This window comes from Cavia porcellus, unplaced genomic scaffold (genome assembly GCF_034190915.1).
Source record: "Cavia porcellus strain 051 isolate PalLab524CR breed Dunkin Hartley unplaced genomic scaffold, mCavPor4.1 scaffold_19, whole genome shotgun sequence".
Taxonomy (NCBI): domain Eukaryota; kingdom Metazoa; phylum Chordata; class Mammalia; order Rodentia; family Caviidae; genus Cavia; species Cavia porcellus.
Genome location: NW_026947502.1, coordinates 14,097,195 through 14,116,395, shown reverse-complemented (window position 1 = coordinate 14,116,395; position 19,201 = coordinate 14,097,195). Strand labels below are relative to the sequence as shown.

Here is a 19,201-nt window from a genome sequence, read left to right as displayed (position 1 = left end):
GGGCTCTTGGTGATGTGAAAAGTAGAGTTAAGGTCTGGGGCTGTTGACTTAGTCCTGTCTTTGCATGAAAAGTTTGTTGCATGAATCTGCTCTGCAGTTACTTCTGTGTAATCTGCCCTGCCATCCATTGCAAGATAAAAATATGCTTGGGGCATATTATTCCATGTTAAGTTTCCGAATGATTTCTCTTTTTTACCTTATTTTCATCTCCTTTTCTCATATACTCAATGCTCTATCACTGCTCATCTCAAGTCCTAGAGAAAAAAATGATGTGAGAAAAGAATTCACAAAAAGCTTTTGTCTCTGTTTTGACTCTTCCTATGAATATTTGTAGTTACAAATTGATGTCCAAATAGGCAGTGACTCAAAAAAGGGAAATACGATTCTCATTTTTTTTTTAGTATCTCAGACATAGTGAGATTACATTTGAATTCAGGAGAGGAGGGGACTATACTACCTGCCACACTGCTAGCAGACGCTACCAAACTTTCTGGAACCATCTCCAACTTTTCACCACTCCTTGGGTTAGACACTAATACCAACAATCCATACCAAATAAGATTCTGTTGCTTAAAAAGATACCATTAGATAGGGATACTCCTAAGGACAGTTTATAACCAGTGGGTGACATGTTTGTTCTCATGGCACAACTTTCAAAAACAGTAACTATAAACTTATTTGAGTTCAATTCATTTGCCTGAATTTTGTGATTTTTGCAAGGCCTACAGTGCATTTGGCACCTTAGCTGGTGCAATTGGATTTTAATGTGCTTGAAAAGCCACAGTTTCCTTGGCCTGGCTGAACAGGCCACTGTCATCCCATTATGAACTGGACTGTGCCACAGTGACTCAGGAGTTCCAGGGAGGGTCTTCAGCTGTCAACCCCTGCAACCCCCACCTGTCGGCTGCACACTGAGCTCAACATTACCAAGAAGCTGGAAACTGAAAGCTGCGTATAGACTACCCTGAGAAAATCATGGTTAATCAAGTAGAAAATTTAACTATTTGCATCAGCACAATAATACATAGACACATAAGACTTTCAGTTCCCCAAACCCAAGAAGTGGTTTAACAACATCGTGTGAAGTTTGACATCCTGCTCTATGGGGCAGGTTGGGAAAAATACACTAAAATCCCCCCATTTATGTAGAGAAGTGTGCATATTTTTCCCTAATTATGGAAGGTAGCTTTTCTTTTCTTTTCTTTCTTTCTTTTTCTTTTTCTCCTATCATTCGTTCTTTCTTTTTGCCTATGCTTTCAGTATGCTAATAAAACTCAAATATGGAACCGTTGGTTAAAAATACAATCACATCTCTAAGATACATTCTTCTTTAATTTTGGAGATTCTGAATACTTATAACCCTTTGCCACTGGATTGTCCTCTCTCCCAGTGCCTGCCTCTAAAACTCTCAAGCTTTGGGTGTCTCTGGTACCCAGAAAGCTAGCAGGTCATTAAGGACAGTGCAGAAAACCCCTCTGGGTGACATCTTATTTTTTAAAACTATGATTTGAACCTTCTCCCAGAATCTTCCCTTTCCTCCTTCTGTTTGTTTCTTCCAAAAGGCAATGTATGGTTGGCAGTTTCCTGAGTCCTGGACAGTGGAGGATTAAGCTGGCGTTACTGAGATGTGATCCTGTAATTCAGGGCACTGACTTCGGTGGAAGAGGTCCAGGCTGTACGAGAAGGACAGGTTAAAGCTCTGTTTCAGTGTCTCTGCTGCTTCTTCCCAGGCAGGATGGCGATCTCCGGCATTTATTTATCTATGAGGCTTGCAAAATCATAGCCTTTCATAATGGTAAATAAAACGTGTTGGAGTTAATGTGAAGAAGAAAGAGGCAATTACAACTCCTTAAAACAGTCTTAAAATATACTTAAGCAGAGGTTTGCCATGTAAACACACAATTAAAGCAGGAATTTGTGATGGATACAAGGGTTTGACAATCCCAGACATACTGTTTACTGGTATAGTCAGCAGATGAATAAGTCAACCGATCCCAGATGTGCCGCTTATAAATATAAACTCATGTCTTACTATGATGTATGCCTGCTAGTAGCAACAAATTACTTTTGTATTTAACTCTTACCTATTTGCTGGAGGAAGCTTTGTAATACTCACTTGCTTAAAAAAAAAGGATTTTTAATGGGTTTCCTCTTTCAAAAGTGGTAACCAAATATCTAGAAAAAAAGTACTTTTGTGCAGGAATCATTTTAAAGGACAGGTTTAAATGGGTTTACTTTTTTCTTTTAAGTCAGATATCTAAGCCTTATATCCCTAGCCACAGTTTTCAGATATTTGCAGCCTAATTAATTCTTAGGAAATCGAATCTGAATTGAATTAATTTTCCCTTTTAGGGCACATGAAGCAAGTTTTAGGTAAGAAAAAAATGAAAACAGCTTTTGTTGCACATAATTCTTGCAGCTAATGAAAAGTAATATTGCTGTTCTTTTCAAATAATGCAATAACAAAACACTGAAAGAGAGCATTGCATTGTATTGTTATATTTGCTGTTTAAATAATTTAGCTGCAAAAATCTGAAGGCTGCTTTAGCTGTAATTAATTATTCATTAATGACATGCTAATTGCACAATACCTTTGAATATTTAACAAAATGCAAAAGCCAGGCTCTGAAGTTATGTTTTTAGTACAGAGAGAGGGGGAAATCCTTTAGTCCATCATTGCATCAGTAGGACAAAACAGTCATTTTTTTTTTCAAATGTGAGGTAAAGTAGTAGTACTGGCCTACTTTCCATTCACCATCTCAGTCACCCTTTGTGCCGAGGAATATAATGTCCTTATCTAGACTTAACAATTGACAGGGTGGTAAATCCCCTGACTTTTGTCCAAATGATTTCTTTACAAAAATGGCTTAATTATCGCCTTTCCCTAGCTTTTTGACTAACAAAAGACCCTGGATCTCTTTTTTCCTTTCTTTTCTATTTACTGTAAGAAGCCCTTTGAAATGTGATAGTTTAATCGGCAACACCTTCTGCAGGGGGATACTGAGAAGCCAGCATGGCCCTGCCTGGAGCTCAAGTTCCTGTGTGAACATTACCATGGTTAGGAGATATGACCTTTATTATGCCAAAGCCATCCTGGACTTTTAGGATGAAAAACTCCTGAGTGCTTAGTAGTCGACTTCGTTTGTTTCTGCTAATAAAAGCTGGCGGGTTTTTAACAGTATCTTTTAGTGGGCAGGATGACTAAAGGGCAGTCCTGTTGAACTGGCTTAGTTGTGTTTCATTAATTTCCCCTAAGGCCTGGAGTTTGCATCTTTCTGCACCCTGTCTCTGTTTTCAAGCTTCAAAGCTCCTCATTGTCTCTGACTTGTATGTCGGGGATAGTCTTGGTAGTGAATAAACACAGAAAAGGGACTGGTTTTTTTCTTTTTATTCGTCATTATCACATCTTGGTCTACATCTGAGAATCACCAGCCCCTAATTTAGTCCAATGTGGTGAGCTGTGTGGCAGCCTGTCCTTGCGGTTGAAAGTATGTTTCATGCACTAGCGTCTATTTACTCAGTCATATTTTGCATATAACTTCCATTACTGTTAATGGCGTGTGTGAACACTCATTGGTGGGAAGACCCTATTGAATTGGTGCATTATCAGAAAGGTAAGGAGTTAGCAGCATACTCCATGTCTGGTCCATGAAAGATTTTAGTATTCTATGGCTTTAATTCTTTTTATTGTTTATTTATTTAGAACCAGGAATCAAACTCAGGACCTTGCACTTGCCAGGCAGGCACCGTCACTGAGCTACATCCCCAGCCTTTAGTATGCTATGGATATACTGAACAATCAAATGAGAAATCACCATTACAAACGTGCAGCTGCTTGGAAGGAGGATGGAGCAGAGAAGGAAGGGATTCCCTCAAGTTGGTACCAAGCTTCCTTTTCTGTGTTTGCATTCTAATCTTTGAGGAATACCACATCTGCTTGTAGCCATTGTTCAACATGATAATATAGAATAGAATTCCTGTTTCATTGGCTTTGTAGGGCACACACAGCCAAAACTATGCCAGGGTAGAAGTGTTTATAATCCATTTGGGAAGTCACAGCTTGCTAAATGAAAATTGAAATAGTGTAGAAGTAGTGTGTGGTTCAGTGTCACATGAATCAAACAGTTTGGGACTACATGCATCAGGCTCAGGTAACAGTCTGATGCAGTTCGGCTTACAACTTTTTCATTCTAAGTTTGAACTAACATTGTAAAATTGGGAGATTTATATTAAAGGCCAACTCACCTTGTTTTGAAGAGCCAGAGTTCCAGCAACATGGAACTGCTATTTCCACAAGGGAGCACCCGGCAGAGCTAAACACGTGGTCCTGCCCTCTCCAGCTCAGTTGCTCACCTACCTGCTACCTTCAAGCCTCCTAATTGGCACTGCATATGGGGATGTGAGGCACAAATGACTGTGGGTTAGAGGGGCCAGGGGATGTTGACATTTAGACAAGTTCTACCACGTAAATGCTGCCCACTTCTATGGTATCCATGATATTGTTATGAGGGGTCCTGTGGGGCTGCTTTTTAGGTCCTTGTGCCTTGAACAAAGAATCGTACAAGACACAGAGAAAAGGCAGTGACAATGCACATGTGTTGAAAGTGTCCGCTGTGAGAGGACTGGTGACAAAGCTCACAATGGCCCAAAGCAAAAGGGACAAGGTGTCTTTATATCCAAAATTCCTGGGTTGTCCTTCACCTTCTGCAAACAAAGCACTGAGGCAGTTGTCTCATGAAAAACTCACTTTAAATCTGGCTTTACACCAGATTTAAACTGTCCCATCAAGAAACTTGCTTGGCTTCTCACCAGATCTGAATGAAGGATCAGGAGCAGTGTCTTTTGATTGGCTGTGGCCACATGCAAATGCAGCATTGGAAAGAACATCTTCTGATTGGTCCTGAGAACAGCACCAGATTTGACTGTAAGACTGAAAATAACACTTTTCTGATTGGTGCTCAGCTGTACACCTGACATCATTTTGGGGTTCTGTGTTCTGTGCATGGCTCCTTTTTTTCAGGAAACATCTCACTCAAACTGTTAACCGTGACCTTTGACACATTCCACCCAGTTGCTCTTCTGGTTTGCCTCAGCCCTGATCTCCTACCTCACTATGATTTCAGATAGTTCACTTTGCTCATTTACAGTCTCTTCTTTCCTCAGATTAAAACATGAACGTCTCCCAAGCCATTAGGAAGTACTCAGTTGTCTTCTCCATGGGCCTCGCATCAGTGCCAATGTCACTAATAAGACTTAGTGTAGTCCTTTTTAGATCTTGAAATAACTTTTATTAAGCCAGTCTTCTCTGCAAGATACTGGCCTAGGCACTTTTCACACAAATGCTGTACTTTTCTGTCCCATAAAGGTGCAACTTGGCAGCAGTCACTGGAAGGTGTTAGATTGTGACAGTGAAATATTGGACAGAGCGAAGTTTTGTGGGGAAGGGCAGTATGAAGGACAGGCCACCATACTTCAGTAGCTCTGGGCCTTCAGCCTGTCCAGCAAGTGTCTTTTCTCAGGTGTGTCCACTAAGGATTAATGGACGATGCTGTTGCATAACACTGTGCTTCTTTCCAAGTCCCGAAGTAAATAACATCTAAAGGAAGTGGGCAGGATTGCCAAGAGAAGTCAGTTGCACGAGTGTTAATTAGAGACCTTTGGGCCAGGAAATAGAGAAGGATAAGTAATATATTTCTCCTTTGCTCACTGCCTCCCTGGAAGCCAGCCTGAAAACTTTTCATTTTGCTTAGCAACATTAGGAAGACGTCTGTGATTAGGCACCATGATGTACCAGAGGGACTTGCTTAAAAATGATACATCATGAATCTATCAGGTAAAAAATACTGGTGGGGAGTAGGCTTTATAAACTATGTGGACATTGGAGCCCTTCTTCCTTGAGATTTGGATTGGACTGGGGAATGGTGGATGGCAGGAAAGAATTGGTTCTCCTAGTATGAATTAGGGGATGCATATCCAACATGGGAGCTTGGAATCCTTGGTTAAAGTTGGATAGAATGCATACAACTTAGAGAACATTGAAGCTCATGGTTGGGCAGACTGGGTGAATATTTATTGCATACATATGGAAGGTGCAGTACTGTATTTATGGAAGGGGGCATATGGATACATTTGGATCAAGGTTCCAAATTGGTCAGCCATGTCCAGATTGGACATGGAACTTTTTTCTTCCTTCCTAGGAAATTGCTTATTTTGGGGGACCTCTTCTGAAGAAACCTAAACTTAATTTATTGTGATCTGTCCTTTTCTCTGATAAAAAAATGTTTAAAAAGAGCAAGAAGAATAATACAATGGATATACCATCAGGGTATACAGACTATAGTACTATAAAAACCAATTCTGCTTGAGATGCTTTTGTGGATTGACAAGAAACAAGTGGTTTTGGATTAAGCCATTGGTATTCATTAGTATTAAGAATCAGTTGAAGAATTGTAAAGAGTTATAAGGAGAGTCAGAAAATATATGATAAGACATAAAAATTGGTATTTTTCTATGTACCCCCAAACCACAAATGTCTGGTATGAAAAAGGAGGGTCTTTGAAATCTATTGGCATTTCCAGAAAATATTCCGTGACTGACTCCTGTTGCAAATGTGCCTTTTAGTGTTGCAGGGTGATAAAATGCCACGATCCAACTCCAGAGCACAATTAAGGGCTTATGCGATACAGCAGGCAGCCGTTCCACACTTGAGAGTTTTCTTGTATAATTAAAATAAACCGAGGGGCAGGAGGCAGAAAGGATGTGGGGAAGAAGGTCCAGCCGAAGCATATTCAGACATGACATTTTCCAGTGTCGATAACCATCAAGAGCTTGGCTTCTGTGTCCATGAAGACGGGAATGTCACATGTCAGTCAAAGGCAGAGCTGCTGAGCAGAGCCTGAGCCTGAAGGAAGCACAGTGGGGTCCATGTGGCTCCTTACCAGCCTCCTTTCAGGCTTTAATTGTACTTTCTTTGTGTCCATATCCAGATTCCTGATGAGTACTGATGAGTTTGGAGAGATGGCAGGGATTTTCAAGCTGGGATTCTAGGCCATGCATAATCCCAGCAGAATAGATAAAAATGACACACCTGAGAAGCAATTTCAGAAAGACATGTATATTTGAGAGCCATTTTAGGCACACTTGGCCCTTATGTGGTACCCATGTGTAATGTACCCGTTCTAATGCGGTCCCATTCCAATGTACGATCCCTCCATGAAGGGTTTGTTGCTGTATTTACATCTGATGGTGAATGTGTCTGACACCCTTTGGCTAAGCAGAAGCTGCCACTGGCTAGCCCCAGGCCTCACTGCCATCACACAGAACTGGAGTTGTTTGGGAAGAACTCAGATGGCTCCCTGCTAGCAAAGAAGAGCTGGCAGGCTCCACCCTGGGAGAAAGTAGTGGCTGTTTTGACACCTCCTGTCACCACCCCTGCACAGGAAAAACTGGGGTGTCTCTGTTCCTAAGAGAGGCTGCCACTTCCGGTTCCTGAATGGTTTTTCAGAAGCACGCTTGTCCTCAAGGAATGGAGGATTTACATCTTTAAAGATCATTAGAAGTTCTTGTGAGTGTCTTCAGATATTCTGTTTCAGTTCTGGAGAAAAATACAGAGGACACTTACGCTTTAGATAGAAAACCTGGGTTTTAATGGAGTAAGGTTGCTTTAGCTGTTTGGTGAGAAATATTTCAAAATAAATCACTTCCGGTTTGTACTGTCCACCACCCATTTCTACAGAGGGAAAAGGTGATGTTCATCCCTATACCTTGGCTTTGCTTTGACATGATCACCTCTCCTTTGCAATTTCTGTAGGCTACCATTCCTCTGTGTGCCTCCCAAGCTCTAGATTTATGGATTGTTAAGACACAGAAGGGACCTTAATAATTGCTGACCTTAATAAAACTTCCTAGTAAGTTTTGTCCTTCCTGCCTACAGAAATCTGTAGCTAGTGCATGATTTGCTAGTGAGTACAGGGTGGCAGATTCTGGGTTCACTGGAAACTAAAATGATGCCAAAGTCCCTGACCTCTTTCCCTGTACACGAGAGAGGTGGGGTCGTGTGTGCAGAATTTTCTGTTGCTGGGTTTGCACAATCTTATTTTCTATAGATAAGGATGGAGTGGCCATCATGGGCCTCTTCTCCCCAGACCTCCTATTCTGTTTCCCATTACAGTTGGGATTTCACAGGAGGAGTACTCATCAGCACTCATCAGTTTGCCAGGAATACAGGCTTCTGCTTGGATCAGGCACAGCCTACTCCTGAGATAAAGTGCTCTCAGCTCTGTGCCCTGAGCCTGGGCCCCAGATTGCTCCTAGATGCTGGGTGCGTGGCTGCTGCGAGAGGTTGTTTCCAGAGGAATTTGGAACTGACCAGTGATGCCACTTATAACACAACTGTCATGAATCACTCGCTTCTGTAGCTCACTATTTCATAGCCGTTTACTCTGCTAGAATGTGGACTCCAGGAAAACAGTGGTTTGTCTCTCTTCTCCACTGTGTCTCCCGAGCCTAGCACAGAGCCTTATCCGTGGTGGGCACAGGTAAACACTTGCTAAATGAAGTGAATTCACAGCCATTAGGATTCTTTTGACTCTGGAAATCAACCTTGAAATCTCCCTCAAGACTATCTGCTGAGAGTGACACTAGACTAGTCTGTATGGCCTTCTGGCCGCTCTGCATTCATGTGACCCCGTGAACGTCAGGAGATTTAATTCATCAGATGGCTGTGCTGGATTCATCTTTGTCTTCTCATTAGTCTTCCCAGCCATCATGTGGAATGGCCTTGCTTTTCTCTCTTTCCTCCTCCTCCCCTTTCTCTTCCTCTTCCTCCTCTTCGTTTTCCTCCCTTTCTTCTCCCCCTGCTCCTCTTCAGTCCCCCTCCCTCTCCATGTGCCCTGTGCTGGTCCCTCCTCTTCACTCTCCTGTCCCTTTTCGCTCTCCATCCTCCTCTTTCCCTTCTGTCTCTCCTTTTCCTCTCCTCTCATTCTCTCCTTCCCCTTTCGTTCCTCTTCCTTCCTTATCTCTTCTTTTCCCTCTCTACTTTCTCTCTCCCCGCCTTCCTCTTGTCCTCTCTCTGGCCTCCCAGCTTCCCCTGCCCTCTCCCCCTTTCTTTCACCATTTTGGGAGCATTCTTGTAAAGGCCCTTTCCTTTCCGCCATTCCCACCTGCAGATGTGCAGGTTTGCCTGAGGTCCTTACAGGGACTCTCTAGAGGCTGTTCTATGCCGACTGAATTAAACTCCACTGGCAGATGCTTCCTTAAAGGTCTCTATCATACCACTCACCCCTCAGAAACCTTCACTGGATCCTGGTTTCCTTGTCTTTGATATTAAAACCTCTTTGGAATTCATGATAGCTAGTAATCCAGTCCCATGCACCCAATCCTAATGCTTAGTAAAGCTAAAGGTCACACAGTGTGAACAGTATGAATAGCAGTCCTCATTTAATGAGGCTTTACCATGTGTCCAACACTGTCTATGTGCTTTTCGCCTAAAGGTTCTGTGTCTATTTATCCGCAGTTTATAAATGAAGTCAATGAGGCTGAACTCACCCAAGGTTACATGACTGGTTAATGTTAGAAGTTGGATTTCAACACAAGTGGTCTGATTCCAGAGACAGGGCCTTTGATAAGGAGTTCATGGTTTTAGGTTTGATGTACTTTGCTTATTACAGGAGAGAGATTTTATAAACATGCCAACACAGCACTAAATGTGGTGATGTCTTGGACAGTGCTCTACAGTGGGAAGAAAGTTATATAGTACTGTGCATATATTTTATAGTACTGTGTATATGTTTAGGCCACAGTTTCTCAGAGCAAACCCTGTATGATCTGTGTGTCACGAATTTTTACTCACTCCTTATTTTCAATACGCATAGTGAAAAGAACTTTGCATATTTATAACATGTATTTTTTTCTCTAGTATCCACATACTTTTATTTACTCAAAAAGTACTAAAGAAATACTAAATGGAAACTATTTCCAACTTAATATCAAGGAGGCTTGATCTAGAAGCAGCTAAGTTTGGCTAATTGATGGGAAACCCTGATGATACACTCTGTGTGTGTGTGTGTGTGTGTGTGTGTGTGTGCATATGTGTGCGAGTATGCCTGTTTGTGTTCATATAATGTGGGTGGAAGAGGAGGAGCAGAAAATGGACAGAGACACAAGATGAATCACGTCCGCCTCAGAGACTTGCAATATTAATAGGCTTTGACTATAGCTGGTTCTGTTTCATTGGTTGCTTTGCGTCAGCATAGCTGGATTCTCACCACAAGAAGTCATGCTTGGAAGGAAGTGTGCTGTGTTTGTACATGGCCTGATTGGACTGGGGCAGTATTCATTGCTCAGAGCCAACCACTCACATTATCATTCTTCCCAAAATGTGTGTGTCTGGCGTGAGCGCCTCTTTGACTCCTAGGAAACTTGAGCAGTTGGTGCTTGAAAGGCTCACAGAAGGCCGAAAGTGCTTATGTTCATCCTTTTATTTTCTGTCTTCTCAGTATAGAGCATTTTCAGCAACAGTTAACTGTTTTCAACTCTGTCTTTTCTTGGGGCTAGTAGGTTCACCCTAATGAGCTTCAAGGTTGTTGACATTTTCAATTAAACTCTGTTAAGTCAGCTAGACATCACTTCTTACAAAGGCTGTCAGGAGTTGTCTCCTACCCACATGTTACATTGATAATAATTATAGTAATAATTAGTTTCGTGCATATATAGCCATCTTTTCATTCGAAGTCCTTTTATTCTAGAAATCATCCAGTGGGAAGTGTCCTCTGTTGATTTGCTGTTGGAGTCCATTCCCCATATGACCACTGGGGGGCAGAAGACTAACTCTGTGGAAAGAATGTGTTTCATCTCCAGTCCTTGTGAAAGGCTAGAGCCTGCTGGGTGTGGTGGCACAGACCTGAAATTCCAGCACTCTGGGAGGATGAGGCAAGTTTGATTCTTCTTGGGCAATTTAGAGACTCAGGAAAACCTTGTCTCAAAAAAAAAAGAAAGTTGAGGGATCTACATATTCTGTATGAACTTCCTATATTTTTTGTTTCCCCAAGAGTATTCCAAGAAGTATAGCTACACAATAGCATTGTGAAATGGCTAAGAACATGGGCTTTGGGTCAGAATCCCTACATCACCACTTGTTAGCTCTCTGGCCTCGGGGAAGTTATTTTCCTGCTTTAAACTTTTAACAATACTTTAACTTCAGATCATTAGAAAAATGTGACTAAATGGCCCAGACCCAAGTGGTGTAGTTCTATAAATTATGTTGGATGTTATAGTGTAGTTGTAACTATTCCCTAGACTCAATGTCTTCCCATATGGATCACCCATTCTTTGTTGCATCTGCCCTTTGATTTCAGGAGATGTGTGGACTGAAAAACCTTCCAGGGGGTTTTCTGAAAGTCATTCAATCCTCTTCCAGGTGAAGCAGTAAGCAAGTGCCATCAGTACGCTACCACTTGGCTAGTTGCTTTGTGGTTCTCTGACCAGCAAACACAACAGCTGGCCATTCTGCTAAATAGAGGTGGGAACCAGGGACACTCCCAGAATGCACTGGGGCAATGTCAAGTGCTACAGCTACTTTCTAGGTAAATGAAACATCTGTATGCATGCAGGTGCTGGCTGTAGCTGGAAGCAGACCAGGAAATCACCTCGGAAAGGTCTTTAATAAAGAGGGTGATAAGGGGGTGGGAGTGGGTTCCTTGAGACTGTCAAGATTCTGAATCAGAATACTCAGATGCCGTAAATGCGGGACTTTCATTAGTTTGGTAGTTGTTCCTAAGAGGCATCCGGGCTTTGCAGACCTGAGGACAGGTGTTCACAATGGAAGTATGTTAGATGACTTCTGAGGAAAGGGGTTGCCTCATGGCCTCTTCTCCTTAGAAAAGCAGACATGGTGACCTACGATTACTGACTATTCACTGACCGGTTTTTTAAAATGGAGATGTCTACAGGACTTTTTCCCTCCATAAACTGTAGTGCAGATGTCAGCTTTATACTAAGTCATACCAGAGAACAAAGTCTGATTATGTCACTGTCCTGTGTACATAATGAAGTCTAGATTTTACATTCAAAATACTTTGTGACCCTACAGCCTCCCTATACTTAAAATTCAGTTTAATTATTGAACTAGTGGTGCTGGAGATTTTCAGCTTTCATGTCCTTATTCTAATCTCTTGTTCTGGCCATCTTTATGTCCATCATCTCTCGTATTCTATCAGCCTTTTTTTCCCTACTGGCCTTTTTTAAGGAATCCTTCCTGGATCTCTTTTCCCCAGCTTAGCTAGGAAAGTCTGTCCTGCCTTTAGGTGTTCACCTAGCTCTGTCTCCTGACACTTTTACATTTGTACTTTGAAGTACAGAATAGTTGTATGTTTATCGTCTCTCCTTGTTTAGTCCATAAGACCATGAAGACTGGTCTCTCATTCCTCTTTGTGTTTTCTCAGAAGTCAACCTTGGTCCTGCACAAGATAAGCACTCGAGACTTAATGTCTTGCTTCTTGATTCTTTTATATGTATAAAAGGACACTTGTGCTCCAGGTCCCAAAGTCAAGCACCAAGAGGGACACAGCTTGTGTCCCTCCAGGCCCTGTTGGAAAAGTTGGACAGGAAAGCAAACATAGCTGTATTAGGTGAGCCTACGGTAGAGATGCTTAATGGAAGGTCCTCTTCAGCAAAGTGGGAAAGACTTCTGAAAGTTAGGTCTAGAAAAATGAAGAGGCTTGGCATGGGTTCAGATCTTAACTCTCAATGTCATGGTATCTGGAGGTGAGGCTTTGAGGAGGTTGATTAGGTTTAGATGAAATCAGGAAGATGAGGTACTTCTCATGGAATGAGTATTTTTATAAAAGGGAGAGAGACCAGAGCTCATGTGGACTCAGCAAGCAGCAGGTATCTGTCTGCAAGCTGGAAGCAGGGCCTTCCCCGAACCTGACTCTGGTCTTAATAAGAACTGGGAAACACAAATTTCGGTTGCTTATAACCACTTGGTCTTCTCTACTTTGTCATGACAGCTTGAGCAGACTAAGGACGTAGTGACAGAGAGGGAGAGCACAAGTGTGTTTGAGACCCAGGGAATAGCAGGGACTAGTCCTAGAGGAGAAGGAGGAAATAACTGTTTGCAAAACCTAAGTGCTTTTAATACTGCAGAGCAGAGAGGGGAGGAGGGCAAAAGGCAGAACTGCACAGATTGTCACAAGCCAGCGGCTGCAAGGCGCCAAGGTCTGTGTTAGGGACACTGAAGCCACTCTCCTTGGAGCAAAATGGAGCCATTTGGTTAATTCTAAGGACATATTTAAAAATCACAATTTTATATTGACTACCTGGGATCTCATGGTAAGGATAAGTTTCTTTTGAACCGACAAGGATCTCAAACAAAGCAAAAACAAGATCAAAAACAAGATGTAAAGACGGGGGCACTTGAGGCAGAGTTAAAATTCCTCTCTCAAAGCTACTTTTGCCTTAAAATGTGAACACACCAGGTTCACTGTGAGATATTGTTCTCTTGGATCTTTCTGGCAGCAAGGAGCCTTGATGGGGCTCTTGAAGTGAACGGGGTTGCTTCTTGAGTAGTGCATTGAGAAAGCACAATGGCCAAGCGGGTGTGGGGGGCCCTGCTTCAGGCTTCCCCCAGTGGGTGCCTGATGAAATACATCTTGCCGTGTCCTTGAAGTGCGGAGCTGTGCAGCCCCGTGGGGTCACCTGTTCTACCCCCTGGCCAGGCAGATTATTCCTCACACTCTTGTTTCTCAGCTCTTTGTCCAGTGGCTTTATGCATCTCAAGTGATGGGGCTTCCACCTCCTCTCTTGGGAAGCCAGGCAGCACTCACACAGAGCCTGCTCCTCAGAAGGCTGCCCTGATATTCAGCCCAAGCTTTCCTTTCTGTAATTACATCCCATTCCTCTCTGCTCTACCCCGGTGCATGACCCTGAGCAATTCTTTCCCTTCATCGGTGTGCCTACACCCTTGCTCGGGGAGAGTATTTGATCCTCGGTTCTTTTTGTCATCCCGAGCTTTGCTGGTTCCTGGCTGGTGCTGCGGGATCCCTTATAAGTAGCACCTGCTGCTCCTCTGTTTAATCCTCGTGGTTTCCCAGCTTTGATTTCTGTCCAATTTGCCTATTTCTTTCAGGAGTACTGAAGGGCCCAGAATGAATCCTGGGCTTCCTCACTGTATTATTTATTCATCTTTTCTATGGAAGACCTTCTCAATGATGCTAAACCAGGTTGGGTGGAAAATAAAAATCTCTTTGAAAGACAGAGCTGATGTGAACTCCCTGCGATAGGACTCTGGGCACTTCAGAGAAAAATGAGTTTGACTTCAGGGAATAGTACCACCCCCGATCCTCTGATGTGCAGGTACCTGTGCCCATTGTACTGCGGGGGCACAGGAAGCCTGAGTGTAAACTGAAGAGGAATCAGAATGGCCCCCCCAGTCAGTCTCTCTAGACCCAGCCTGTTCCCCAAGGCCAAGCCCTCCAGGACCCTTCCAGGTCCTGTGGTCTCATCTCTCCCCGCGGCTACTTTAGTATAACTAGATAAAAATATTCTGTCCTTCCTCTGAATTACCATAGTACTTTTGCATCACTTACTTTTGTGGCACTTCCTGTTCTCTGTTTTATTCATTTACCCTTTCGGTAAACTTGTAACTGGTACCTACTCTGTTCATGATATTGGAGGGCCAAGAAAATTAAAACCACAAGACGTAGTTCTCGGCCTGTTGGAGTTTCCAGCCCCGAGGAGGAAGCAAGCCAGTACGTGGGTGTAGACAGAGCTGGAGCAGGAGCGTGCTTGGACAGCTGCGTGTGAGACTGTGCAGTAGGTGTGGCTGGTTTAGATGGTCCTTCCCATCGTGGACAGGCCTCCACATCTGTGGATGGAAATCACTCTCCTATTCATCTGGGTGTCTCTATAAAGCCTAGCATGTGCCTTCCTCATTCAAGGCACCCAGCTGATACTTCTATGGAGCACTTGTACATGTCCGGCAATGTGCTAAGCCATTTCTACATATCTCATCAAGTCTTTGCAACTTTAGGAATTATTATTTCTTCCATTTAGCAAGAGGAAAAGCAGGGCTCCAGGATATGACGTATTAACCTAAAATCCCCCCAGGTGTTAGATGGTGGAGCTGAGATACTGATTTACCCTGTGGTGTCAGTTCTTCTGTGCACTGTGAGATGGAGGGGGAAACTGAGGCAGGAAGCATGGTTCTGAAGGTGGCAAATCTAAGGGCATTGTCACCTTTCAAGTGCATTTATTGACAAAAAGCAAGGGTAGGACCTTCCAGGCCTTCTGTACTGTTAGACGCCCTGGGAACATGCACACGTACGTGTTATTACATGAGTGGTGTTATGAAGATGATGGAAAATCAAGCTTCTCATTTTTCTAAAGAAAAATATTTTGGGGATCCAGTTGCATCATGTGACTTAGCCAGTCTCTGTACAAGGACTGTAGGAGGGCGGAGGGGTCTCTGTACCCCCGAAGATGGCCATCCAGTGCAAAACTAGGTGATTGAAAGTGAAACATGAGTCGTCTGTATGTTTGGAAAACCTCTGGGTATTTGGCAGAGTTTTGGTATCGTATTAACCATATTTTCTTGTTCTGGTCATATATCCACCCCAAAGTAATTGTTCGTTACATCTATTTAAATGAATCCATGGCCACTTCTGGCGAATTTTTCACTTTCAAGGGATGACTTCCTGTGTCGAATAAATGCGTTCCAGCTGTGAACTGGTTAATTACAGTGATGGGAGATGGGATATGTGATCAATTTAAGAGCTGCTAAAAGGGAGAGGACAGTCTGCCTTTTATAAATGCCTGTTTGGGAGATGAATCTCGTTTGCCTCGTGCTTACTCTTTCTGTGTATCTGCATGTGTCTGTGAATGTGTGTGTGTGTGTGTATGCGTGTGCGTGTCAGCAAGAGCCTGCAGCAGTGGGTGTGGGGTGTCTTACCAGCTGGTCTGCCCTGGGTTCGTGTCTGCTAATCTGTGAGTGGGGCAGCGACACCTGTGCCCATGGCTCCCGGGAGGCTCCCTGGGCAGGCGAGGTGGCTGCGCTGCAGCAGGCACATTTGTATCCCGTCTCTGAGATGTGTCCTCAGTGCCTTGGTGCCCACAGGCTGTGCTCTTGGAGTTCACCTTAACTGTGCCCTTGGAGCACAGCCTCTCACCAGCTGCTGCCCAAAGACTCCCTCTGGAAAACCTCTCGCCCTTCCCTGCTCAGCCAGGGCAGGGGTGAGGGTCAGGAGCTTCCTGGACGGTGCTTGCCCACCTGAGTACCTGCACGGGGGCAGAGTGAAAGCTGGGCCCATCCTCTTACAAAGGTAAGCACTAAGGTCAGCTTTTCCTGTTTAATAGATTAAAAAATATTACCATTAACACCTTGGGTCTTGGGGCCGGCCTGCCTTGGTTATGTCCTGGTACTAACATTTTTATTTTTTAATGCATCTTGGACAAATTAACCTCTATGAATCTGTTTCCTCCATTGTAAAATAGGGATAATAGTGTCTCCCTTGTAGACTTCTTAGGAGTACAGTTATAGACTGAAAGCCTTCTTCACAGGACAGTACACAGGTTTTCACTACCTCCTTGGCAAAGACATTTAGAAAACATTGTGTCAGACACTGGACTCTGCACATTTTACGCGCACCACACTGTTTGATCTGTTTTGTTTTATATTTTGGTGCTGGGGATTGAATCCAGGGCCTTCATAGTGAGCTGTATCATCAACTCTTTATTAATTTTGAGGGGAAGTGCTTCTAAACTGCCCGTGCTGGTTTTGAGAGTGCTGCCTCAGTTTTGAGAGTGCTGGGTTTACGGCTGTGTACCACCACACCCGGGTTCCTCTGATTGCTCTTCACAGTAATCGACTAAGAACACAGAGGCTATTTGGCTAAATAACTTGCAGGGCTTCTAACTCAAGTTTGAAACCAGAACCTGCAAGTTATCCAGGTACTTGTAATTGCCTGTTACAAGCCATTGAATGGCTTATTTGAAGGATGATAAATCTTTGAACTTCAGATTTTGGAAACGGGAGAAGAAATGGGCTTGGAATTTCTTAAAATGTGATATTCTATCTCCCTTTCTCTTCCAAGTCCCCTCATAGAGTAGCATGGTGTGTAATGTACCAAGTAACTTTACGGAGGGAAGTCTGGTGACGGTGGGACTGCTGTGTGTGTGTTGCACTGTATTGCCCTCGCATTGCAGAAACTAAATGAATGAATGCATGAAGAAACCAGTGCCATCGACGACAGTCACATGGCTCTGAGTTGTGAGTCAGCTTCCACGTGCCAGTCAGGAGAGTCTGTGTCATCCTCATTACTTGATAATCACACCGCATATACCGTCTTTCACCCAGCCCAGGTACTCATGCTCATCCGCCTGTGTGCACTGAAATCTTTTGAGGGTCCACATTACAGTTTAGATCTCTTCTTTTCAATGGTGTGTCACCCAGAGCGGGAGTTTTTGTGTGACTTAATATAAGAGTAAAATATGAAAAAGAGTAAAACATGAAAAAAGAATCATTAAAACTATGACATCAGGGCCAGGAATTTAGCTCAGTGGCATAAATACCTGCCTGGCAAGCACAAAGTCATGAGTTCAATCCCCAATACCAAAAACACACAAAAAACCCCCACAAAAAAACAAAACAAACCCCCCAAACAAAAACAAAAAACAAACAACCAAAACCCAAAAAACCAAAAATTGAACTATGACATAATACAGATTTTCTTTCCATGCAGACTTATAGGAGGTGTGTGTTTTGGAAGGTCTTTGAACTCTTACAATTAAAAAAAAAACTGTATTAATGATCTGTATCTCTTGTGTTAAGTTACTTAGCTTCTCGTGACTTTGAGAAACAAAATGAGGAGCCATTGGCTCAGAGCGTTTCAGTCACTTGCCTAAAATGATAGAGCCCATGTGCAATCTGGCAAAAAATGCAAGCCCAGCTCTCTGTTCATAACTGACTCCCCTTATTTTCCTTCTCTTCTGCCTCCTCTTCCTCCTCCTTTTTGTCATGGCTTTAAAAGGTTAAGAAAAAATCAACCAATCAACAAACAAACAATCCACAAATCCTTTGATGAGTAGTTTACTCTCTGGTAGGAAAAAATCTATATTATTTTTCTGAGCATCCCCAAAGCCCACGTAAATTGGGTTGTATTAAGGGTGTGATTGGGGAATGTTAGGCAAGCAATGTATTGATCCTCTCATCTCCAGCTGACAAGGTAGCTTGTATTGTGCACCTCTTTCTGTGTCTTCATTTTAGTTATAATTATGTTATCCTTCAGAATGGTGATGCTTGCCTAGCGGGGTGAGTTTTTCAGCTGCCCTTGGTCTATCCCTCTCTTTAGCAAAGAATATTTTTGAATAGACCTTTAGAGAATCAAGCTCGGGGGAAAAAAGTTTAAGTACACATGAAACAGTCATATTTTTCAAAATTTAAATAATATCCCCCATGTATGTAATGACTATATCAGTCATGTATTCTCATGGAAATGCTTCTGCAATTCTAAAGATTCAGACGAAGGAGGCCATCACTCTGTAAAATAACTCTTCTCCCTCCACCAAAAAAAGTGTCACCAAAACTCTTCAGGAAAATACTCACCCTTGAGCATCCTGCACTGTGCTGTGAGATGATTGGCAGCTTCAAATGTTGTACCCTCTTGTATAAATCTGCAGGAAACTTCAAACAAGATGAGGCTACTACTTTGGTTGTGAAATATGGAGAGTAACTTTTATTTTTTATTTACTTATTTATTTAGTCACACTGGGGATTGAATCCAGAGCCTTCTATGCTGGGCAAGTGCTTTTACACTAAGCTACCCCCCGCCCCCCAGTCCCGAGAATAGCTTTTAAATGAGTGTCCTGGGAGTGCTGTTCTGGTCTCCTAAGGACAGTTCCCAGCATTTCAGTGTTCTTTGGCCTTCTTGTGGCTGAACAATGATGAAGTTAATAGAGGAAAAATGCAGGGACTGATTATGTTATAAATTATAGAATGGTAGAATTATAAAACCGTAGCATAACAATTCCTAATAACATCTGAGACTGTCCTCCCAGATGGGTAACTGAATTATTTTGTAATTTTAACGTAAAAAAATGAACAGTTTGGTAATGGATGAACATTAAAATTATTTTTCATCGTACCTTCCTGGGTTAACAACCATTCATACTTTTGTATCTGTCTTGTATTCTTTTTTGAATGCTCACG

At 42.8% G+C, this 19,201-nt stretch overlaps 1 protein-coding gene across 6 annotated transcripts in view; it reads left to right on the top strand.

The window, feature by feature from the left end:
* Positions 1-19,201, top strand: part of Ebf1 (EBF transcription factor 1) — a 427,788-nt gene that overhangs the window by 184,824 nt on the left and 223,763 nt on the right. The window contains exon 1 of one of the 6 annotated variants that reach the window (XM_063230718.1): positions 9,943-16,316. The exons of the other annotated variants lie outside the window; for them this stretch is intronic. Coding sequence (XP_063086788.1) covers positions 16,009-16,316 — 308 coding nt within the window. The 5' untranslated portion in view covers positions 9,943-16,008. Of the gene's footprint in view, positions 1-9,942; positions 16,317-19,201 lie in introns of those variants that run through there. 6 annotated transcript variants of the gene reach the window in all.